The sequence below is a fragment of the Solanum pennellii genome, chromosome 3 (genome assembly GCF_001406875.1).
Source record: "Solanum pennellii chromosome 3, SPENNV200".
In the NCBI taxonomy this organism is placed as follows: Eukaryota; Viridiplantae; Streptophyta; class Magnoliopsida; order Solanales; family Solanaceae; genus Solanum; species Solanum pennellii.
The window spans coordinates 3,986,607-4,012,063 of record NC_028639.1 but is presented as its reverse complement, the minus strand read 5'-3'; the positions used below and the strand labels follow the sequence as shown (position 1 = coordinate 4,012,063).

Below are 25,457 nucleotides of genomic sequence, written 5' to 3'. Positions count from 1 at the left end.
CATTTTCTCTTCAAATCATAACATTAGCAAAATGGGGTCTCAAATTTACTCATCTACTCCTCAATTCTCCTGCCAATTTCCCAAAATCAAATCAAGACAAATATCTTCATATTCCTCAGTTCAGTTAAAACCAAGAATCAGCATCATAAGTTGTCAGCAACAGCCACAGTCTACTGGTGTTGTTACTGAAACACCAGTTCCAAGAACTGCTATATACAATGTCGACTTCAAGACTTATGAAGATTGTAAACTTGGCATATCCAGATACCCAGATTTTGTGTATAATGCACAAGGGGGTACAGGTACTGGAACTGGCAAAAGAATTGAGTCGAGCGATGAAATTTCAATTGATTTTGACTTGGAAAAGTTGTACATTCCTCCATTAACATCTGCAACTGCTAAGTTCTTGGGATTGCCATTGCCCCCTTTTCTGAAAATTGACGTTGAACCTGAGCTCCTTAGAGGATATGTCAACCAAGAAACTGGCAAGGTACATTCCTTACCTCTTTCATATATTGTCCTTGACAGAAACATATCATGAATTTATCAAGAAGCTGAGAAAAGAGAGATTAAATTTCAAGCTGATACCTTTTACAGGTTAATCTGGAGTTCAAAGCCAAGTTCTGGTTTTCAGTTGGAAGCATCTACAGAGCGCCACCACTGCTTGTGGATACGTTATTAACATCAGATGAATCGAAGGGAGGAATTAGAGGAGGAAGAGGGGAGAGGCTAAATGAAGAAGGAAGGTGCAAACTTGTTGGGGTGGCAACAGTTGAACCTATTGACGACTTGTTTATGAATACATTCCTTGGCCTTCCAACAGAATGTCTTGCAAAGATGAATGCTACAATCTCACTTTCCAGTACCTAGAGACTTTGCCAAGCAATAGTTATGTGAGATCACATTGTATAGCTCTCAAACATTGATATAAAAAGGAAGGCCAATAAATTGCATAGTTAAGTTAAAGAACATTCAATAATGGATTTTGTAAACAGAAAGTGTAGAATTCATGGGAACCTGGACGTGAATGTCCATTGATACGGGATTTACAATACATACACTGCAATTGTACCAATTTTTACATCAGCTGTATATAGTATGTAAACTTTGTATACTTTGCTGTGTTCCAAAAGAAAAAGGGAGGACTTGTCCCTCTGTTATACTTCCTGCTATATCCATCCATCCACCAGACTTTCAACAACCGATCCGTAATAATTGCTCCTTCAGTGCACAGTATCATGCTGCATCAAGGAAATAAGGTTCAGAACAATCACGTGTAGTTGAGCACAGTTAAACTAAAATTACCATAACTCAAACATGTTTTGAAATTGTTCTGATAAACTAGCAAAGCAAAGTGCTATACATTATTCAAATGCGAGCCTCTGAGTATCAACCAGAGAAGCATATTGACCCTTCCTTTCCAACAACTCTAAGTGTGTTCCCAACTCCGCAATCTTCCCATCAGAACACAAAGCAATTTGATCTGCATTCTGAACTGTGCTCAATCTGTGAGCAATTACCAAAGTTGTTCGTCCCTTCATCAGATGGTCCAGGGCTTCTTGAACTAGACGCTCACTTATAGTGTCTAAAGCACTAGTGGCCTGCAGAAAATACAGAAAGCAATGTCATATTTCATCAAATATATTTAGTATTACAATTGAAAGTGGATCCAGAAGTTGAGCTTCATGCATTCGAGTTCGGAATTTTACCACAACCAATTTGATCTACTGAGTTCAATTTCTTTTTGGGTGGTAGGGGGTGGGGGGAATAATTGTGAAACACTATCATAACAAGCAACAACATTACACCTAAAGAGCACCTAGAATTCATATCCACTTTCCAAGAAGGGTAAAACATGATTAAGTATGCCTCCAACAAAACCCAAAAACTAAGTACATAATCTCTGGATAAAAAGTCTACATCTACGAGCCTTTATAGATCCCTGTAAGAAGTCCATTCCTTTCAATTACTTCTGTCTTTATCTGTGATACTACAAAACTGGTATTTACATTTTCAACTCTAAATAACTTCCACTTCCTTGCTCGTCAATGTGGTATATCATAGCACCCACACTTCTGCCATCACTTCCTTATTAAACTTTATCCATCTTTTCTTTTTGATCCATTCCGGGCATAGTTGCGTTAGCCTCAATATATTTTAATGATGACAAACTGATCCCATAAACCTAATACGCAGGAGAAAGAAAAAAGAACCAAGAAAGATTGTAACTCAACAATGCAAGGAAAGGGAAGCAGTCATGGAAGGTTGACAATCAAGGAAGATTTCTACTCAACTACACAAGGAAAGAGAAGCAATCAAGGAAGATTGTTACTTGGCACAACACAAGGAAAGAAGACCCATGAAGATCAAGGCAGATCGCAGAACAGAGGAAGAATAATGCTCAGTGTGGTACTTGGCTGAACAAGGAAAGAAAATCAACAGATACGGACATATCCTAACATCAGCAACCTCCACTCTTTCGAATTTAGGTGTTTCGTATACAATAACGGCAAGAATAATCTGGGAAAATTTGATCCTCTTAGTGATGAAATTATTTTTCTAGGATTCTCTCCCTCCAGTAAATCTTTCAGAGTTTTCAATAAAAGAACTCTCTGTGTTGAAGAATCTGTACATGTTGTATTTGATGATTCTAACCTTAGTGTTCAGAATTCAAAAAATGAATGTGCTGCTGCAGAACATGTTGTTGAAAAATACCCTGAAGAAACAAAGCAATAGCCCGATCCAAAAATTGCTGAGGGAATAACTGAGTGATTATCTGCGACGAAAAGTCAACTGATCCATTTGAACTGCCTAAACGCTCAATCTCACGAAAGTGGAAGCATATGCAAGCTATGCAGACAACCTCAATTATGGAACCCAAATGCAAAAATGCAAACTAGAGCTTCCATGAAAAAACAAGCATCCACGGCACTCATACACAACTGGAACCAAAACAAATTGATTAAGCACAAGATGACGAGTTCTGGACGAAGGTGATGCAGGAAGAACTTAATTAATTTGAAAGAAATCAGGTATGGACATTAATGAAACGACCAAATGTCTCTGTGATAGGAACCAAATGGGTCTTCTGAAACAAGCTAGATGAGGAGGTAAAGTCATTAGAAACAAAGCAAGGTTAGTCGCTCAAGGTTACTCACAACAAAAAGGTATTGATTATGAAAGGATGTAAAAATGCTATGTCAAATGGACTTGTAAAGGAAGAGGTCTTTGTTAAGCAACCTCCTGGCTTTGAAAGTTTCTCTTGTCCAGATTATGTTTTCAAATTAACTAGAGCCATCTATGGTCTCAAACAAGCCCCTACGATTGGTATGAGAGATTAAGCACCTTTTACTTGAAAATAATTTCCAACCTGGCAAAATAGATGCAACTCTTCTCTTACAAAATTCAGAATCTAGCATCCTTACTGTTTAAATTTATGTCAATGACATTATTTTTGGAAGCTTTAAGGCCAGTCTCTGTGAGAATTTTGCCAGTCTCCTGAAAGAAGAATTCAAGATAAATTTTATGGGAGAACTTACTTTCTTCTTGGGACTACAAATCAAACAGTCCACTAAGGTTACTTTCATTAGTCAAACCAAATACACAAAGGAGCTACTCGAAAAATTCGGGACAAGAAAAGACAAGCTTTTGGGACTCCTATGAACCCCTCAACTTGCCTCAAAAGCAGATTTGTCAGGTAAAAATGTCAATGAGAAAACATATCAAGGAATGATCGGATCTCTACAATATTTGACTGCCAACCGACCAAACATCATCTTTAGTGTCTGCAAATGTGCTAAATTTGAATCCACTCCAAAAGAATCTATCTCACTGCAGTAAAGAGAATCATTCGATATCTCATTGGGACCCAAGATTACGGATTATGATGTCCTCACTCAACAAATTTTGATTTAATTGGATATTCAAGTGCTTATTTTGCAGGTGATAAAAAATGATAGTAAAAACACAAGTGGCACCTGTCAAAATTCTGGGCGAAGCTCTAATTTCTGGCACAGCAAGAAACAAACTTCAGTGGCTCTATCACCCACTGAATTAGAGTACTTGTAGGGAGGTGCGATACTCAACTGTTATGGATAATGCATCAATGAAATGACTAAAAATTATCTTATGAATTAGTACCTATTTTATGCGGTAATAGTAGTTGTTGAATTAGGTCTTAGGCCTAACTCACACCCCAAAAGCTAGCTCAAAGGGAGGAGGATTACCCAAACCTTATAAGGAGTCCACCCATCTCATTAACTACCGATGTGGGACTTTTGTCATTCTTTAACACCCCACCTCACGCCCAGTGCTTAGCATTTAGTGCGTGGCAATTTTGATTTTTGGGGGTTCCGACATTGGGTGAGACGGGCCATGTTCTGATACCAATATATGAGACGGGCCTTGCTCTGATACCAATATAAGAAAAGAATATTATTGAATTGTTGATGTTTATATTATTACATTGAGACCCTATTTGTAGACACCAAAATAAAATTCATTACCAAGTAGGATACTATTTACTATTTCTATTTTTATTTCTATTCCTATTCTATTCTAAATAGGATTGTGTAAACCTATTCCTATTCTACTAGGATTGTATAAACCTATTCCTATTCTACTAGGATTATATAGACCTATTCATATTCTAACACTCCCCCTCAAGCTAGTACATACAATTTATGTACCTAGCTTGTTACAAATGTAATAAACACAAGGGGTTTGGTGAGATATTCGTTGACTTCACAAAATTGACGGTCAATCTCAATGTGCTTGCCTTCTCATTAAATATTGAATTTGATGCATAATGCCAGTGAATCTCAATGTGCTTAATCTTCCATGAAATACTGAATTTGAATGTTGGTGTTGAACTTCCCAAACCAAGCTTGAGAAAAATTGTTCTAGCCATAGAGTGATCTGCACAATTGACATACAAGGCTACTAAACTCCCCCAAGCAACAAATTGCTCAAATCTAGTATAAAGTATATGGATCGTGTTGGAATCAATACATGAGTTGATATTAAATAAGAAAGTCACCAAAAAATTGATCGGGACATGCTCATATGTCGGAGTATTAGACTTGATGGCTAAAAGTGGTCATAATCTAAGAAATAAATTTATATGGGTATGGTCGGAATGATGTCACGACCCAACAAGTAAATAGAAATTATATAGGATAGTTCAAATTGATTGAACGACCCCATTGAAAAAAAGAAATAATATGGTAGGGTTGGAATTATGGCACAACCCTACGCAAATCAGATTTGAGGAGTCACCGAAAAGACGAATGGAACTATGCAAATCAAATTTGAGTCACTGAAAAGACACATGATGTTATGCACAACTCAGATATGAGAAAATAGTTCAGAAAAATCCACGGTATTACACAAATTAAATATGGAAATAGTCTGAGGAGATGCAACGGTGCTACGCAAATCAGATATGTAAAAAAAAGGTAGTCACCGAAAAGATGGCACGGTGCTACACAAATTATATATGAAAAAGTAGTCACTGGAATGATGGCACAATGCTACACAAATTAAATATGAAAAAGTAGTCACTTGAATCATGGCACGGTGCTACAAAATAAAATATGAAAAGGTAGTCGCCAGAATGATGGCATGGTGCTACACAAAATAGATATAAGAAAGTAGTCACCGCAAAGATACACGGTGACCCATCTTTTGCTAACATAATCATTAGCCGGACGGGCGACATATATGGATAATAGCCGCCCACCGACAACAGAAGCTCTTTGATTGTTTACCAGGATCGTAGAGGCTCTAATACCATGTTGAATTAGGTCTTAGGCCTAACTCACACCCCAAAATTTAGCTTTAAGGGAGGAGGATTGCCAAAACCTTATAAGGAGTCCACCCATCTCATTAACCACCGATGTGGGACTTTTGTCATTCTTTAACACTAGTGCTATCAATCTTTCCAAATATATTGTGCATCATTCTAAAGCAAAGCATATAGATATTAAGCAATATTTTATTAGAGATCATGTTGAAAATGAAATTTTGAGTTAGAATTTATTGATTCTGACAATCAATTGGCTGACATTTTTGGAAAACCTCTTTTGTTTTCTCCGTCAATGTCTTGGAGTTGCCATTTTAAAATCATAATTCTCTCCGCTCTCTTTAATGCTTAAAGTTACTGCATTTAAAACCATATTTTGCAAAAAGATTTTTACCATCATTACTTGATTTCTTTTATTCCCTTTCCTTTTCCCCATACTCTATTCCTTTACCAAAGCGCCACTTCCGCTCACATCTTTCACATCTTAAACCCTCCATCTCCCTCCACTCTCTTTTCATACTTTCTCCTCTCAATAAATTTCTCCACAATTCACTCTCTCTCTAAGAAAAAGATCTCCCATGGCTTCCTCCACCAGATGTTCAAGTAAAAGACTCCACAACCTCTCTGAAGCCGAATTCATGTCTCCTATTTCAGACTCCTCCAATTCTGAATCCAAAACCGTTCCTTCTGGATTTTCCCCTAAAAAGAAATATGCTCCTTCACAAGACAAAGGTAAGTCTAACAAAAAGTTACGGCGGGGAGAAGCCAATGATTTCACTGCGGCAGACATGCGTCTTTTCTGGAGTGCAAAACAGAAAGACAAGTTCTTGGCCTTCAACAGTCGCCCAATCGCCACCGGAAGGATGATAAGTTTGGAACAATTGGAGGATTCTCATTGTGCGGTAAGTGCTTATTTCAAAGCCCAGAACTTATCTCTCTTCTTTCAGCGTTGTGGTTTAGTAGTTTATGAGGAACCTGTTCGTATGTTTTACGCAAACCTTAGGGTTTCTAAGGACAGTGGGGAACTAGAAACCCTCGTCTTGGGAAAACGAATTATTTTGAATGATTCTCTATTCGAAAAAATCTTTAAAACCAAGTTCTCTGGTGACATTCCTTTCATGACTGGGTGTTGGCTTGATGACTTTGAAGTAACTCTAGATGAAGCCAAAATTTTTTTGGCCGAATCCGGGTCAGACCTATCTGATTTTGGTCCTTCCACCCTCTGTTTTGAGAATCATATCTTGGCTCACATTATAGCAACTACTCTGCTCCCTAGAAAGGGATCCCTGAGCAATATCACCGACAGGGATGTTTTTGTTCTTTACTGCCTACTGAAGAAGTACAAGATAAACTGGGGTGAATGGTTTCGGACCTATATGATTGAAAGTGCCGCTGAAACTGATACTCATGCAATTCTCCCCTATGGATTGATCATCTCCCGCATTCTGATTGGCTTGTACATTGATCTCTTTTACTACAAGCCTCTTGAAGTCTCTGTAACCTATGACATCCGAACTTTTGCTAGCATGGGATACATTTTGATTGATGGAAAATGGTCGAAGAAAGGCCATGTCAAGGTGAAGGTCAAACAACCTTGGGCCAGCAAGATTACTACAGGCTATGACAGTTTATTGAAAAAAGTGGCTGAGATTAATGAAATGCAGCACACGCAAGAGAAAATGGACAAGATCCTTCAGCAGCCAAAGGACACAGGTACTAATGTGGGAAAGGTACGGATTTCTATGGATAGTATTCATCAGCAGGAAGGGATTAAGACCAACAAACTAATCAACCAAGTTGACTCCCTTAACCATGGAGCCAACTCATCTCAGACTGAGCTTGATGTGACCATTCTGACTTCTTACTCCAACCTTTCCTGGAATGTTGAAAGATCCAATAACTCCTTCGCTGGGAGGATTATCAACACCCTCAAGTACTTCTTTTCCAAGTGTTTTTGATCCACTCTTTTTTTTGGTGTCCTCTCTTCAGACTATCGGTTCTTGGGAATGTTTGTCCCTCTTAAAACAATTTGTTTTTGCTTTGTAACAGGGGATGTTTGATCCCCCTGCAACTATGTGCTCTGCATGCTACCCAACTATGTCTGTTTTTATGTTCAATTATTGTTCCTATCTTTGCACATATTGTTCTGTCTTCGCTCCTTTATCTTCTTATAATGTCAAAGGGGGAGAATGGAGCAAAAGAATTCTGAGTAAGCGAGTGAACCATGACATACAGTAAAGGGATAATATCCAATCAGGGTAGTTATCTGCCTCTTAACTCGTTTTTGTCATCATAAAAAAAAAGAGGGAGACTTTTAGCCTCAATATGTTATATAATGACAACAAACTAACCCCGTAAGCCTGTTGTTAGAATAGGAATAGGTATATATCATCCTACTTAGAATAGATACAGGAAATGGAATAGGAATAAGAATAATATATAGTTTCCTACTTGGTAAAGGATTGTATTGTAGTGATTATAAATACAGTTTCGGTGTAATAATGTAGATACACAATTAAATAATATTTTTTCCCAATAATTCTCACATGGTAATAGAGCCTCTATGATCTTGGTAGAGAATCAAAGAGCTTCCGCTACCCGCAGGAGGCTATTACATAGTAATAATGTAGATACACAATTCAATAATATTTTTTCCCAATAATTCTCACATGGTAATAGAGCCTCTATGATCTTGGTAGAGAATCAAAGAGCTTCCGCTACCCGCACGAGGCTATTATATATCCATATATGCCGCCTATCTAGCCAACAATTATGTTACCAAATGTTGGGTCATCGTGTATCTTTCCGATTACTATTTTCTCAAATCTAATTTGTGTAGCACCGCGCATCTTTTCAGTGACTCTCATATCTTATTTGTGTAGCAACGTGCTATCTTTTCGGTGACTACTTTCTCATATCCGATTTGTGAAGCACCATGCCATCTTTTCGGTGATTACTTTCTCATATACGATTGTTGTAGCACTCTTTCCGATGATTACTTTTTCGTATCTAATTTTTGTAGCACCTTTCCATCTTTTACTATTTTCTTATTTGTGTAGGGTCGTGCCATCATCCGGATCCTTGCTCATATAGTTTCTCTTTTTCAATTGTAATGACTCTTCTTGTCATTTTATCTCTGTGCATCGTTATCCCAAGTCATTTATGACTTGCGGGAACTGACAGTTCAGTTCACCTGGTCGTTCGTTTGGTTATTGTGTGAGCTTTAGTGTTTTTGGAGCTTATGAACCTTGAACGATCAAAAATTCAAGAAGATGAAATCGGAATCCAATTCTGACAATTCCATCAGTTCTGAAAGGGTCATTTTAGGTTAGTAGCATGGTCGACATGACTCCCGAAGTTTTCAGTGTGAGTTGGTGCGATTAGGCGTTTTAATTTTAAGGCTATGTTTGACTTTAGTCAACATTCTCAGTAAACGCGCTCGAATGAGAATTCCGTCAGCGGGGCTAGCTCCGGAATGTCGAGTTTGGTCCTTCTTTCGTGTCTTGAGATTTTCGATATTTTTCCGAGCCCTTTGTGGTTTTTGACTTAAAATGTCCAACGGAAGTGGGACCCACATTTTATCGAGATGACCTCTGATGAAAATTTCAACTACGCCATTGAGTCCAGAATGTCGACTTTGGTAGGGTAGCATATCTATTTTATTTTTATCAGGTCCCGAACGAATTTCGAGCACCCCATCGGAGACTTTGAAGAAATTAGACAAAGCTGAAATCTGGTGCAGCCCTTTAACCACCAGAATTTGGGGTTTTAACGACCAAATTTTTGGGTTTATTAGCGACCAACTTCGTCCTTTATAAAAGCCCAAATTTCAGCCTTTATGTCTTACTTTAAAGTTGCGATATATTGAGCTATAAAACTCCAAATTGGGCGATTCAAAAGGCTAAGTTGTGAGATTTTTCGAGGGAAACGCATTGGTGTGTATGGAATCTGATTTGGGTCCCGATTTGAGGTAAATTTTGTGTTTTAACTGCTGTCATAGCTCATTTTCGAGCTCAACTTTTAGAAGGTGATTTCTTGGCCATTTTAGGTCCGAATCTAGTGATTCAAGAGCCTATATTGTGGGGTTTTTCTTGAGGATCGTCGTTGTGTGATTGGTTTTAGCAGTCGGACCTTCATTTTTGGTAAATTCTTGTAAATAGCTGCTGCTATTGTTGCTGAATTTTAGCATAGAATTTGAATTTTTGGTTGCATGTTCGTGTTGGTACTGTTTCGAGTCCCAAATTGTGTTCCATTTTGAAACACAAGTTTTGAGAGTTGTTTAGGACCTTTATTTGGGGTTAATTCTGGATTTTTTAACGCAGATCCCACTTTTTACATTTTGACCGCGAAATTGGACCGTCTCCGTTTCTTGCGATTTTAGTGTTTAAATGACCGTAATAACATTGTGACTCTATTTTTGATAGTGTATCAACGTTTCAAGGCCATTCAGAAAGGAAAAGCTTCGAAAATATGATTTTTAACACCTATGCATGATCCAATAACTACCCAACCCAAATCCCAACTAATCAACATGCATTCACATGTTCGAGTTAAATCTAAGAAAGAAAACCGTAGCCTACATGTACGCAGATAACGTTGATACACTATCAAAAATAGAGTCACAACGTTATTACGGTCATTTAAACACTAAAATCGCAAGAAACGGAGACGGACCAATTTCGCGGTCAAAACGGAAAAAGTGAGATCCGCGTTAAGAAATCCAGAATTAACCCCAAATAAAGGTTCTAAACAACTCTCAAAACTTGTGTTCCAAAATGGAACACAATTCGGGACTCGAAACAGTCCCAACACGAACATGCAACCAAAATCCAAATTCTACGCTAAAATTCAACAACAATGGCAGCAGCTATTTACAAGAATTTACCAAAAATGAAGGTCCGACTGCTAAAACCAATCACACAACGACGATCCTCAAGAAAAACCCCACAATATAGGCTCTTGAATCACCAGATTCGGACCTAAAATGGCCAAGAAATCACCTTCTAAAAGTTGAGCTCGAAAATGAGCTATGACAGCAGTTAAAACACAAAATTTACCTCAAATCGGGACCCAAATCAGATTCCAAACTCACCAATGTGTTGCCCTCAAAAAATCTCACAACTTAGACTTTTGAATCGCCCATTTTGGAGTTCTATAGCTCAATATATCGCAACTTTAAAGTAAGACATAAAGGCTGAAATTTGGGCTTTTATAAAGGACGAAGTTGGTCGCTAATAAACCCAAAAATCTGGTCGTTAAAACCCCAAATTCTGGTCGTTAAAGGGCTGCACCAGATTTCAGCTTTGTCTAATTTCATCAAAGTCTCCGACGGGGTGCTCGGAATTCGTTCGGAACCTGATAAAAATAAAATAGATATGCTACCCTACCAAAGTTGACATTCCGGACTCAATGGCGCAGTCGAAATTTCCATCAGAGGTCATCTCGATAAAATGCGGGTCCCACTTCCATTGGACATTTAAAGTCAAAAAACACAAAAGGGCTCTTTAAAATATCGAAAACCTCAGGACACAAAAGAAGGGTCAAACTAGACATTCCAGAGCTAGCCGCGCTGACGGAATTCTCATCCAAGCGCATTTACTCAGAATATTGACTAAAGTCAAACTTAGCCTTAAACTTAAAGTTAAAACGCCTAATTGCACCAACTCACACTGAAAACTTCAAGAGTCATGTCAACCATGTTACTAGCATAAAATGACCCCTTCAGAACTGATGGAATTGTCAGAATTGGATTCCGACGTCATCTTCTTGAACTTTTGATTGTTCAAGGTTCATAAGCTCCAAAAACACTAAAGATCACATAATAACCAAATGAACGACCAGGTGACCGAACTGTCAGTCCCAGCAAGTCATAAATTGTAATGACCCTTCTTGTCATATTTAGTGTTTTATCTTCTGTGCATCGTTTAGAGCATTCCAATAGCGATCCCAAGTCATTAATGACTTGCTGGGACTGACAGATCGATCACCTGGTCGTTCGTTTGGTTATTGGAAGCTTTAATATTTTTGAAGCATATGAACCTTGAATGATCAATTTTGATCAAAAGTTCAAGAAAATGACATCAGAATCCAATTCTGACGATTCTATCAGTTCCGAAAGGGTTATTTTAGGCTAATAGCATGGTCGACATGACTCCCGAAGTTTTCAGTGTGAGTTGGTGCGATTAGGCGTTTTAACTTTAAGTTAAAGGCTAAGTTTGACTTTAGTTAATATTCTGAGTAAACGCGCTCGAATGAGAATTCCGTCAGCGCGGCTAGCTCCAGAATGTCGAGTTTGGTCTAGTTTGACCGTTCTTTTGTGATCTGAGGTTTTTGATATTTTTCCGAGCCCTTTTGTAGTTTTGGACTTTAAATGGCCAATGAAAGTGGGACCCACATATTATCGAGATGACCTTTGATGGAAATTTCGACTGCGGCATTGAGTCTGGATGTCGACTTTGGTAGGGTAGCATATCTGTTTTATTTTTATCAGGTTCCGAATGTATTCCGAGCACCCGTTGGAGACTTTCAAGAAATTAGACAAAGTTGAAATCAGGTGCAGCCATTTAACGACCAGACTTTTGGGTTTATTAGCGACCAGCTTCGTCCTTATAAAAGCCCAATTTTCAGCCTTTATGTTTTACTTTTAAGATTGCGATATATTGAGCTATAGAACTCCAAATTGGGTGATTCAAACGGCTAAGTTGTGAGATTTTTCGAGGGCAACGCATTGGTGAGCTTGGAATCTGATTTAGGGGACCCGATTTGAGGTAAATTTTGTGTTTTAACTGCTGTCATAGCTCATTATTGAGCTCAACTTTTGGGAAACTTTTAGAAGGTGATTTCTTGGTCATTTTAGGTCCGAATCTAGTGATTCAAAAGCCTATATTGTGGTGTTTTTCGTGAGGATCGTCGTGGTGTGATTAGTTTTGGCAGTTGGACCTTCATTTTTGGTAAATTCTTGTAAATAGCTACTGCCATTGTTGCTGATTTTTAGCGTAGAATTTGGGTTTTTGGTTGCATGTTCATGTTGGGACTGTCTTGAGTCCCGAATTGTGTTCCATTTTGGAACACAAGTTCCGAGTGTCGTTTAGCACCTTTATTTGGGGTTAATTCTGGATTTCTCAACGTGGATCCCACTTTTTCCGTTTTGACCGCGAAATTGACCCGTCTCCGTTTCTTGCGATTTTAGTGTTTAAATGACCGTAATAACGCATGTTTCGAGGCCTTTCAGAAAGGAAAAGCTCCGGGGAAGTGATTTTTGGAGCGCGCATGATCTGCGTTCAGGTAGGCTACGGTTTTCCTTCTTAGATTGAACTCGAACATGTGAATGCATGTTGATTAGTTGGGATTTGGGTTGGGTATTTATTGGATCATGCAGGAAACAATGTATTCTTCTACAATCGGTCTGTCACTAATGCTTTGGAGTTCCAGATTTCTTCTGCCCATACTTTTTCTAATACATATACATGGTCAAGCTATTTGGTTCAAACGAATGTAGCTAATGCAGTAGGTCCATCCCTGATCACAATATCATCTAATACCTAGGAATTTGTCATTCATACTTATACTGTTCTGACTTGAGCTGGATGAGTGAAATTCTATGACGTAAATAATGACCCTGGTCCTATTAGAGCAGATTGGGAAATAGATCTCGATGCCACAAAAATAGAAAGTTTAAATCTGCCCATGTAATTCACAGGCTTAAACCAGAATTTACAAAGAAAAAGAAGATACTAAGGCCACCCACAGAATGAACTGCAGAGCATACATGGTGAAAGTCAATGGACACACAGATAAAGCAAAGGAGGTCAAAGATTACCTCATCAAGAATCAAAATAGGGGCATTCTTCAGTAGAGCCCTTGCAATAGCAATTCGCTGAAAATAGAAAGATGGTATAACCAATTAATCAATATAGCTCCGCAAACTCGTGAAGAGGGAAAAAAATGAAAAGCTATGATAAGTGCATGCATAAACAGCATAGCAATTTACTACCTGCCTCTGTCCACCACTCAATAAACCACCACGTTCACCAACCAATGTGTCATAACCCTGTCAATTTCTTGAGAGATAATTAGCAGATATAAGAATAACTATGAAATAGAGGAATGAAGAAGCAGCCTTTCAGAAATGACAAACCTGTGGCATTGAAATTATGAACTCGTGCGCATTGGCAGCCTTGGCTGCCTTTACCACGTCATCCTTGGATACATATTCATCAGGGAGAGCATAAGCAATATTTTCTCCAACCGATACAGAGAAAAGAACAGGTTCCTACAAGCGAGATTTTATGCATGTCAGAAACAAATATTAAGTGATTGCAATGCCCAGGACAATCACTGACATCATCAAGAATTTGATTTCAAGTCAAATCTTCGGTGGAAAGAATGAGCATGAGAATAGTGTCTCACTGATTCAACAGTGAGTGTTGGAGAGAAAAGATTAATACATACTTGATTAACTAGAGAGACAACCCGAGCCCACTCGCTCTTATCAAATGTTCGCAAATCTTCTCCCGCAACAGTTATCCGACCTCGAGTTGGCTGCAAGGTCAGGTTATTAGCTGACAAATTTACCTTTAGACCTTCCTAGGAGGACCATAAAAGCTTGTTTTCAGTAATATTCAAATAGAAAATCGAAAGTAGACCTCATAGAAACGTGCCAATAACTGTACCACTGTACTTTTCCCTGCACCACTTGGTCCCACCAGAGCTGTAACAGTTCCACATTTTAGGGTTAAATTAAGGCCACGAAGGATTTCCACATCAGGCCTCACTGGATACGAGAAATCCACATCTGCATGCGAAATATGAAAAACATTTTATTAATTAACAAATGACAAATGGTGCATTTTCCATTACTTTTTCCCACTGTCTTTTTCAGATAATGGAAGAGTCCCAAATTTCTGAAACCATAGATGAACAGACAAGAATATGATCTGTTTCTCCTAAGCAAGACCTTTTACTGAAAAGAGACCAGAAAATCTCCTTGATAAAAAAGTTATAGAAGATCTACCTTATATATTTACCCTTACAAAAATGAACTAATCAATAAATCAAACTTGTTTCCTATACCCTGTTACTTTTCAATATAAATACTCTATCCACTTTTTCAGTACTAGTTCCTGGGAACATGCATTGCACATTGATCTCTAATTTTAGTTAAAATATCTTTCACAAAATAGTGAATCGAAAAGATACTTTAATTAAAAGCTATATCACACTTAAGAGAATATATGTCAATACCAAAACAAAGAAATTGATCAATTATTTCTTCTAAGTGTCTTTGAATTAAGTTTGTTAGATAAACTTGGGTTCGTTTAATTTTTCTTTTAAGGGTGAAACAGAGACTACATGACAAAATATTATGTTAGATATCAACTAATATATGCACTTGAGCATAGGAGTTGAAATGCTCCCTGAAATTTCAGCAACAATTTGTTATTCCTATTCAGTAAAGAAGTCTCCTTTGAACAACAACAGTATATTCAATTAATTCATCAATAATCTATAACTATATAAAATCATAATAGACAAGGCAATTAATATAATTATATTTAACAAAACAATTGTGTTGAGTTATAAAATAGGAATAAAACTATTCATCATCTGCTTCGCAATGTGAAAGTCATTGGAACTAATAATGCAAACCTCTTTAATTTGTGATGAGAGTGTTAAAATCATATTCAGTCCAAATTAAATGTTTAGTCATCCTAAAAGTTAATATTATTATTTTTTACAAAAGTTAAATTTAATATGGTTCACATATTAACATTCATGACAAGAAAAATAGGTGAATTTAATTAAAATAATGGGATCTAAAATAATATAGTCATGCTAAATGAATTTTCTGCTACATACTTAATGATAAATGCATGTAAAAGTAGGTTCGACACAAATTGACCAAGCGTAGAAGAATAAATATATAGTTTAACAGAATATGCAAACAGAGCATAATAGATGTGATATATATATATATATATATATTGTGACAGCATCTTGTAGTGATCATCCTTTAATCCTCATCCTCATATCCCTTCGTGAACCACGACTCCCTCAAGTTACAACACTAACTTTATATAACTATTCGAACAAAACATGACTCTTGCTCTTCTTTCATGATCCCAACAATACATGGGTCTCTTACTCTCCTCTCGTACACGGTTTCAAACATATATTTATAGCTCATTTCATGGTTGTTGACATTATTTTTCTCCTTTTATCTTCTTCACCATTACAAAGGAGGATATGTGCACATTAGAAACACTTAAATCTCAATTAGAGCTAGGAAGTTGCATCACGTAAATTTAATGTCAAGGAGAAGGTGCACATGTTAGTTTACTTCTTTTTGGCTTATTCATTATACAATTTAACTAATGATCATTGATTGTCTTGCTAATAAATAACTTACAATCCAAAAATAATTTAAATAATTCTATTTAATATTTAATTAAATAGATATTTAACTTGGTTTAGGCGTAATAAGATAATCCAACTTTGCATTTTGGAGATTCCCACTTTTAATAATATATATAGTTCTCTGTATCCCATGCTGAATAATATAAATACTTTAAAAATTCAAGAATTTCAACTAAATTTTTTAGCCCAAATAAAAATACAAGTTTTATAAAAGAATTAAATTAAAGAAGTCTAATAAAGAAAAAAAACACAAAAAAAGATAGCGAAGAAAATATACAATATACACATTGTTCTTCAGACTTGATTCATAACAATATATACTATAGATAGGAAAATAATAGGGAATCACTACATAATTTTTAGAGTTCTTGTCGACACCCTCAACGTTAACACATCAAAATTTAAGCGTTTCTTCATCGAGTCAAACTACATCATGAAAATAGTACAATAATACTATAAGTGTTTCACTACTTAAACTATAGAATGAAAAGTAATTACCTTAGGTAGGGGCCTCATGAAACAAAAAAGATAGATTTATATATATAAAAGTGAAGGAATACCAAAAGAAATCCTAAAGCTTTGAATTAAATATTTGGAGGTTATGAATATAAAAAACATAAGAGTTATGGATATCAAGAGCAACAATTAAATACGTAATTCAATATTAGTTATGGAAGTGAATATCTAAAGCAAATAAAGAACGGAAGAAATAAAAAAAAAAATATTAGTGCAAAAATAATATCATACTAAAGTGGTATTTCAAATAACCAAATTAGATAAAGAGTCGAACATTTAGAAAATTTGCAGACATATTAATAACTTTTATGAATAATATAATGTTTAAAAATGAGAGAACCCCTCTTTGGGTGCTTTAGTTGGATATTAATAATTCAGCATTCAAGTTTAGGGGTGATTTTAGTTGGGGATAGTATAGTAATTTAGCATTCAAGTTAGTGGTTAGTGAGTTCATGTTTTTAAGGTAGTATGGATAAATAGATATAGACTGATAGATAGATAATTTTACAAGCAGCACCAAAATATCAGATATGGCAGAAGTATATACCTTCAAGACAGACATCACCAGTCTCCGCCAAGTTTCGCACACTGCTACCAAATTTTAGTGTAGACATGTATCTTGTTTTGGTAGATTGCTTCTTCTCATGAGAATCATTCACCAAGTATAATTCTAAAGTCTCATCATGGACCTTCTTCTGCTTCATGTCTTTCTCTAAAGAACATGCAAGCGCTTCATCAATTTCAGCATCGGATAAAACTGAGTTAATTCTCTCAGTTGCTGCAAGAGCTGCACGAAGGTCTCCAAAGGTATTTACGAGGCCTTGAACCTATAATGCTTAATATGTTAAGTAGATGATGGAAGATAAAATGGAAAAAAAGTGAGCAACATCAAAAGAAAAGGTGAACTCACTGCGAAAGTTAATGTAAATGTATATCCGATAAATGAAGCCATAATTCCCACTGATAATTCACCCTGCATATGGTATGATTTAATTGATCAGTTAATAGACAAATAAAGTCATATCCTTAGAGGAAGAGTCTCCAGATATAAATTTACCAGTGGATTTTTAAAAAAGCCGCCATATGTAAAACTCAAAACTTGAAAACAAAATTACATCTTAAGATGGAAAAACACTTGAAGAATAAATATCCATCTTTTGTTTTTTTGAAGGTAAGATATAAATATCCATCACTTTGCTTAAAGTACTTACTGCCTTTACTTTGCTTCCACCAAGGCAATATAAAGCCATCAACGAGATATAAATTGCCACTCTCGTCACTGACTCATGGAAGGATTTGAAGGTCCCAATCTTTATGCTACTACTCTCAAACTCAAGTACCTGTCACAAATACACTCTAGCATCTCTAGAACAGCAAGTATGGAAATTCTAGTACTTACTAAATCTAAGAAATCAAATAGCCTCTATGTTACCTGGCGAGCAAATACTGACATCTGACGCTTCTCCCCACTAAATGACCTCACCTGCAGAAGAGGCCAGTACAGTCGTATTCATTACCATCAAAGAAACATAAGGGCAGGAAAATCTGAAATTTAGTAAAGTTACAGAAGTTGAGGTAAAATCTGAATGGGCTATAGATCATGAACTTACAGTGCGAATGGCAGAAAATGATTCAGTCACAGAATCAGCTATTGATGCTTGGACCAGTCCATGAGCTTGGAAGACATTTACAGTTGACCTCTTGAACAGAGCTAATAAGTTCTTAAACATTAGAAAGGCACACATACAACTCAAACACAATACCAGTCATTACTAAGTGCCTGTTTGGATGGGTTTTTAAGAAGTAACTTATAAGTCAAAAGCTAAAAGTCACGAGTAGAGGATACCCTACTTTTGGCTTTTGACTTATTTTAGAACTTGTTTGGCCTAAAAGTGAGTGCTTAAAAGCACTTTTTAACCTTTCCAAATACCTCTAACACTAAAAAGTGCTTAAAGTTAAAAGTCAAAAGCACCTAAAAATAAGCTAATCCAAACAGGCACTAAGAGTCTAAAACCCACAAATTATCTACTTTCAGCATTTTCATTTCTACTTATTACTGGCTTTTGCTATCATATCAATAACCCATATTTGATATGGTATTTATTTTTTTCTTTTGCGTATACCAAGATTATATGGTCTTGAGCAATATAAGTAATCTCCACATATAGTCAATACAATCAAGCTAATATGACAATTGTACTACAACAACATACCTAGTGTGATCCCACAAATGGGGTCTAGGATGTGACAATAGTAGAATTTATAAATCATATTAATTAAATTATATAAGTCAAGCTGAATATTATATTAGTGTTTTATTATGATTACAACTATCAAGTGCGCACTGAGAAGCTGAGAATTCAACAAAGGTATTACCAATATCTATAATTTATTAGAGTGCACAGAAAAACCAGTAATATCGAAAATAAAATATTTACCGACTAAAATAGACACTGCGAGGATGAGCAAGCCCAGAATTGGTGCAAGTTGGGGAGATAGAGCAAACAATAAGGATAATGTTCCCACCACCTGCATGAAAAAGAGAACCCAGCTGTGTGAAAGACCATGATGCTAGGTACTCACAAAGAAAAAGCATAAAGTGGACGAGAGGAAGGAGAAATAAAATTAATGGACAATGCATTTGAGTGTCATTAAAGGAAAGCCGGTAGCTGAAAATTTGGAGTCAAGAAATATGCAATTGAGGCCTCACCGTGTACATTTCCAAAATAAATCACAAAAGAGTAGTGTCTAAAAAATCTTAAGAACAAAAAAATTCGGAAAGGGAACATCAGGAAATTTTACCCAAGAAAAAGAACACTACAATTGTTCTAATGATCCAACATTGGTGATTGGACTCACTTTGCAATCAAAGAGAAAGAGAGCTGATTCCAAATAAATATAAAGCTCACTTTTGTTTAGTGAGAGTAGCTTGCCTCTGATAGTGCCCTAAAACCACGATCCCGTGAAGTATTCTCACTGACAATATTTTTGAGAGAACCCAGATCAGATGTTAATAGAGCTGTTAATTCACCAACCTGCAAATAGAAAATGTAATGAATAATAGGTAGGCCTAGGAAGAGCTTTAAACAAAAATGCCAAATATATGAGTCTTAAGTAGACAGCCAAACTTGGAAGGCCTACGAAAGAGTAAGACCAAGTATACACTGCATACTCCACCCTCCCCGACAGCATCCACACAAGTCATAATATCATCTGCTCAGGGTTATATGATCTCTTATAACTGAAAAAACCAATCAAAAGCTGAAAAACCACAGTGCTCAAAGGCTGCCTCAGAAGTTATAACTCATACTTGCATCAGGTAGATTCCAGGAGACATTTTTTAGAAGCTTTAAGCAAACAAAATTCCAAGACAAAACCTTCTAGATGCAGTATACTAACAACATGAAAACTTCTGGTTCTTCAGGAAAAAAAATTGTACAGAATCATGAAGTCTTCCTATGCTTTTTCCTTGTTTCTAGTCTCTGAAGAAGGCTATTCAGCAACTGGAAGTATTTGTCTATATTTGAAACAAAAATTACAGAAAGAAGTACATGTTGAACACTCAAACAGAGGATAAATTAAAAACCATTACAACCACAGGTGTAAGAAATTTTCCAGATCAATAAGGCACTTTGCTTCCTTAATAGTAGAAGAGTCTTCCTTTGAAATAAAACAGGGATATTGTACAGCAGCATGTGTGAGAAAGGTAGTTCTCTCAAAAGCTTCAAGCATTTAGACCAAGGCCAAAATGAAGGGACCTAAAAAGCAAGCAATTTTAACCGGCACATCCTTAGACCTGAGTAAATAAAGTAAAATCTATTTGGAATTCATACAAGCACGCACGGGCAGGTACGACCTTGTATCATGGAATAGATGGCACAATTAATGAAGTATCATACCTTGTAACGGTCAAAAAAGTCAATCTGCAAAGAGAAAGAAAGGCAAAGTGTTACAAGAATGAGCTGAATGAGCTTGTAGAGTAAATCTTGGAAAACATTTCCACAGCACTTGAAGCCAAAAGGAAGTATATATGTTCCTGTACGGCAATAACTATTTCATATATCAGTTGATTGATCTTCTCCATGCTACAATAAATCTTGGCAAACATTTCCAAAACAGTAGAAGTGAAAAAGCAACGTATGTCTTTTTGGTAGGTAAAATATCTATTTTGTAAATCAGTTGATTGATCTATCCAATTACAAAAAGGTTATAGGCAGTGATTATTAACAAGACTAGAAGAATGCTACAGTTACCAAGGAATCATGAGAAATAAAGTAAAGTAATTAAAAGATGTGATGCCTTAAATCCATGAGCTAGTATGATACCAATTCAAAATTGCCCCGGTCACAGAAGCTACAAATGCATCTTTGGGTTCAACCGTTCAAATGTTGATAATTAATGACTTTAGCCGTCCAAATTCAAGACGTCACTTATTAACTATCATTTTATAACACATCATCATACATCAGGATAAAATTTTGACAGCTACCTAATCTGATTTTAGTGTTCACCTTTTGAATCAGTACTCTCCGAAAAATTTGACCCCTTAAGCTGGACATAACCTTCTCCCAAATGGAAGTTATGTTCGCCACATAGATAATTGTAAAAATAGGCTCCAGTGTATATAGAAGTGCCACTTTACTGAGCAGTTCCAAAAGAGGATCTGTTCTTGTTCCAATAAGTACCTCAAAAAATCTTCCTGCAATGATAATCTCAAGCAATTGTAAGGCCTACGCAGCATAAATTTTCTATTTAAAACATAAGTTATACTCCTCCAGATTCAAAATAAAGGAAATTATCGCACCTTTTCAATGTTTTAAAATAAATGAATTTTTCAAAGTCCAAAGATATATTAATTAATTTTTTCCAAAATTTCTCTTTCATGGGATTTTCAACTCTCTAGTTTTACGAAAAGTTTGGGAAGAAACAAAAGGGTAATATTGATAAACTAATCTTTAATTAACTTTCTTTTGGAGTGTATCACACCCCCAATAAACCATTTATTTTGGAATGAAGGGAGTATAGTTACTCTCGCTTATGTGGTTCCATATGCAATTGTATCGTTATCATAATTTTAACTAGAATTTCAAGAAATTTGGCTTAGTGACACCACTCTATCGAAGTGTCTTTTCACTTCTGCTGAAATTTCACCAACAATCTTGCGTAATATGGGTGATACCATCCTGAACTACTAATATAATTGACTTGTCACTTCTATTTTCTCTGCTCAAGGGGCTGACAGATTTACATCTAATTGATTTTCAGCATAATGTAAGTAACACACCCAGCATTTCAACGAAAATAAGCAGACAGAAAGGAAATTGGCAACTCAGATCCGAAATTGTCTCTGATAGGTCAAACAACTTTAACGTGTGACACCCAAAACTTGCACCTTTCCTGCAATTAAATAATGCACTCCCAAGTATTCGGTTCAAATTTTGGCTGGAACAGTTATATGGTTTGCATATGCTACTGACCTGTAGTATTGACCACCCCGTTGCCAAACCAAATAATGAATACGCAAACTCTTTCGTACTCAACCTCGTCATTCTAAATTAAAGCGAACTAAACATACTTAAAACTTCTCCATATGTTTGTATTATCTCTTGCATCAGCATGTTTAAGAGAGAAATGTCCATCATCTTAAAAGCTGAGCTAGAGGTGCTAAACATAATCTTAAGCTACTCCACATATGGACAACTGGTCTTGGATGAACCATATTCAATAGAAATTGTTTTTTGCATATTGATATACTAGTATCCCACATCCTCACTCATGAGATATCTGATAAAAATTGTCTACACAGATCTATAGTTCTCTACTAATTGCTTTAGAAATAAGGCAAGATGTTAACTATCACAATTATTCATTAACTATCTTTTACCGCTCCAAGCAAAGGCGGCTCAGAATTTTTAACAAGGGGATTAAAAATAAGATGCTAGAATGCGACACTTACCACCTGTTAAGGGGATTCACTAATGTATAAATATACAAAAAAAGTTTTGCTTTATCTAAGCAATATAGGTTTTTATCGAAGGGGATTCAATTGAATGACGATGCCAACAAGTAGAAAAAGTAAACATTTCCACTATCTTACTGTTGGTGGACATATAACTTTTTTTAGACTGAATATTGAAATTTGAATCGAAAAGAATGTGATTTGTGTCACCATCTCACTGCCTTAAAACCTGAAATATCTATTACGAATTACAATTCATTTCAGAAAATGAGAATGTTAGCACTTTATTTCCTCCTAATTACTGAAAATCAATGCTCTTTCTAATAACAAGTAAAAAAAAAAATAGGAGTACTCCTTTTTCAACTTATATGACATTCTTTCCAATTTGAGACGTTACACAATATCTGATACTATTCTAGTTTTATTCAACTGCCACTCATTAAAAGCTAATCAAGTTTTTATCTTCGAGGTAGAGTTGTAATACAATATCATGCGCATTATATGAGTACCTTAAACTTTTACATGTCACATTTTACTTTATCAAAGTCAAAAACTTTGACCAATATTCATATTCATAGTATTTATATGAGAGAATTGCAACTAATAGTTTGAACATTTAAATTTTAAATTTAATATCAAATTAATCTAAGTTAATTTAGATCTAAACATTAGTCAAATTAACTCTAGTGAAACGTGACAAGTAAAGGCGCATTTATGGAGTAGTAGAGTATATTACATCTTTTTCAAAACAAAATAAGAAAATGCATACCGGAAAGTAAAGGCAGGGAAAGAGAACAAGTGGTGCAGACGACAAGAGAGAAAACAGAAGCAAGGAGCTTCAACTTGTGCCGAGAAACAAGTTTCCATATAAAGCCCCAACGGATAACTTCAATTGGCTGAACCGCGACTAAGCTATCATCCGATTCTTCAAATTTAGGGTCGCTTTCTGAAACAAAAGCATCAAAAGCAGGGCCTGTAATATAAGCCGAAGATACGACGGACCGCTTCAGTTTCCGGCAATTAACAAATTGTGAACGAAATGGTTGTGCTGTTGAGATGGAGAACTGAGAAGGTCCATTGGAACGGTGGAGTAACAGCCGGTGGTTGCGCCGGCGTTGTATAGGGAAAGGGGTGAGGGGGAGACCCCAGAAGGTGTTGGGTACAGTAGCCATGTAGTACTTTAACAAGTTCTTTAGAAAATTGAGTTTCTTTTAGATTTTTGATTTATACATAGTGTGCATAAATGGCCAGGAGAAGAGAGAAGAAACATGCCTTCTCTTTATCCGGCCGGAGTCCCCAAATTCCAATTTGTCGTCTTCTGTTTTTTTCTTTTTAATCTAGGGCTTGTTTGGTAGTCTATTAGAGTTATCAAGTATCGATAACAAAGATATTAGTTGTAAGAATTTATGTATTATTTAGATTAGGGGTGGGTGTTCGATTTGTTGCTTCGATTTAATTAAATTTCGATTCAGCTTTTTGATATTCGATTTTAGAAAAGTGTGCACCATAGTTTATACCAAACTAGATCGCTTCGGTTCGATTTTTTCTACTTCGTTTAGTTCAGTGTTTTTTAAATTGATTTTTCGTTGTGAATAAAAATAAAGAGGGAATATGATAAAGTGTTAAGAGTTTCATCATGTATTTAATAAAAATAAAGAGGGCATAGATGATTTTTTAGCAAAGATGCCAAAGGATTTGTTTTTGTTTCTTAGCATAGATGGTTGTCATTTTGTTAAAGCCTAAAGGCTTTCTTCCATTACCGGAATGTTGAATGAATAACGAAGAAAGCAAGCGGCCTAGCAAGCACGATGTCACAATGAACTTTCGAACAACCAAAATATAAGGACTCACAATGTACAATTGTACATGAACAACAATAGTTCAACACATTATTGACATTATATTTGTTGTCATTTAAAAATTGAAAATTTAAATGGGTCATGTAAATATTTTGAATCAAAATTCAAAAGTGCATAACTATTATTAATTAAGCAATATAATTCAAATATTTTAAAATTTAGTAAATAAAACTTCGGTTCTTCGTTGCGTCGTAGTTTCGGGATCCTTGCACCGAACTCCGAACCGAAGTTTCGAAAAATAAAATCGACATCGAACCGAAACACCGAAGAGGGATGCCTCTTTAGTTAATGTGTGAGTTCCACTTTACTCACTACTACACATCTGTGGAAAAACTGTTGGGACGCGTCTAGATATAATAAAGAGACAAGACATATACCGAACGACAAGGACAATAAACAAAAGAAGGAGCATCATTTCACGTGACGATGGGGCTCAGAAGCGCACCCGGCTGAGATGATAAGATTCTCTTTCCATTTGAAATCCAGAGTTTGAAGTCCGAAGATCTCTATAGACAGACATTATCGATTGAGGAAGATACGAACAACCAAAATAAGAGATTTAAAACAATCCCCCCATAATATATATATATATATATATATATATATATATATATATGCATTAGTTAATTACAATAAATATGTCATTCTTAATATGAATAGTTAATTCATAATATTACTCATTTTATAAAACTAATGCACAAATTATAATAATCTTCATATTATATTATTAATAGTTAATTAATTTTGAAAATAGATACTTGAATAACCTAGGAAACTAAAAATTAATTAATGATCATTTTAATTACTTCATACATTGATAATTACTTTCAATCATTGCACTACTCTATAAAATTTGATTTTAGAAAAGAAATTTTCAATAAATAAATTAAAAACATAAAATGGA

General features: G+C 35.8%; 2 protein-coding genes across 8 annotated transcripts; one reads left to right on the top strand and one right to left on the bottom strand.

Annotated features, from left to right (window-relative positions):
* Nucleotides 1–1,081, top strand: LOC107014366. The gene is made up of 2 exons (XM_015214244.2): nt 1–490; nt 598–1,081. The coding sequence occupies exons 1-2, from the start codon at nt 32–34 to the stop codon at nt 868–870; spliced, it is 732 nt and encodes a 243-aa protein (XP_015069730.1). The 5' UTR covers nt 1–31; the 3' UTR covers nt 871–1,081.
* Nucleotides 957–24,003, bottom strand: LOC107014364 (ABC transporter B family member 28). Of its 7 annotated transcripts, XM_027915775.1 has the most exons (18): nt 23,464–23,937; nt 21,247–21,434; nt 20,635–20,771; nt 19,877–20,493; nt 19,669–19,770; nt 19,174–19,264; nt 18,346–18,446; nt 18,168–18,218; nt 17,947–18,075; nt 17,646–17,708; nt 17,283–17,562; nt 14,476–14,597; nt 14,255–14,389; nt 13,941–14,075; nt 13,797–13,853; nt 13,623–13,679; nt 1,364–1,601; nt 957–1,241 (listed from the first exon to the last, which is right to left on the bottom strand). In XM_027915775.1, the coding sequence occupies exons 4-17, from the start codon at nt 19,925–19,927 to the stop codon at nt 1,365–1,367; spliced, it is 1,611 nt and encodes a 536-aa protein (XP_027771576.1). In that variant the 5' UTR covers nt 19,928–20,493; nt 20,635–20,771; nt 21,247–21,434; nt 23,464–23,937; the 3' UTR covers nt 957–1,241; nt 1,364. The 7 variants fall into 7 exon arrangements, with proteins under 7 accessions (XP_027771576.1, XP_015069727.1, XP_015069729.1 ...); XM_015214241.2 differs by lacking the exon at nt 19,877–20,493 and having other exon boundaries at nt 20,635–20,658; nt 23,464–23,998; XM_015214243.2 differs by lacking the exon at nt 19,877–20,493 and having other exon boundaries at nt 14,255–14,344; nt 20,635–20,658; nt 23,464–23,997.
* Nucleotides 24,004–25,457: the final 1,454 nt, after the last annotated feature.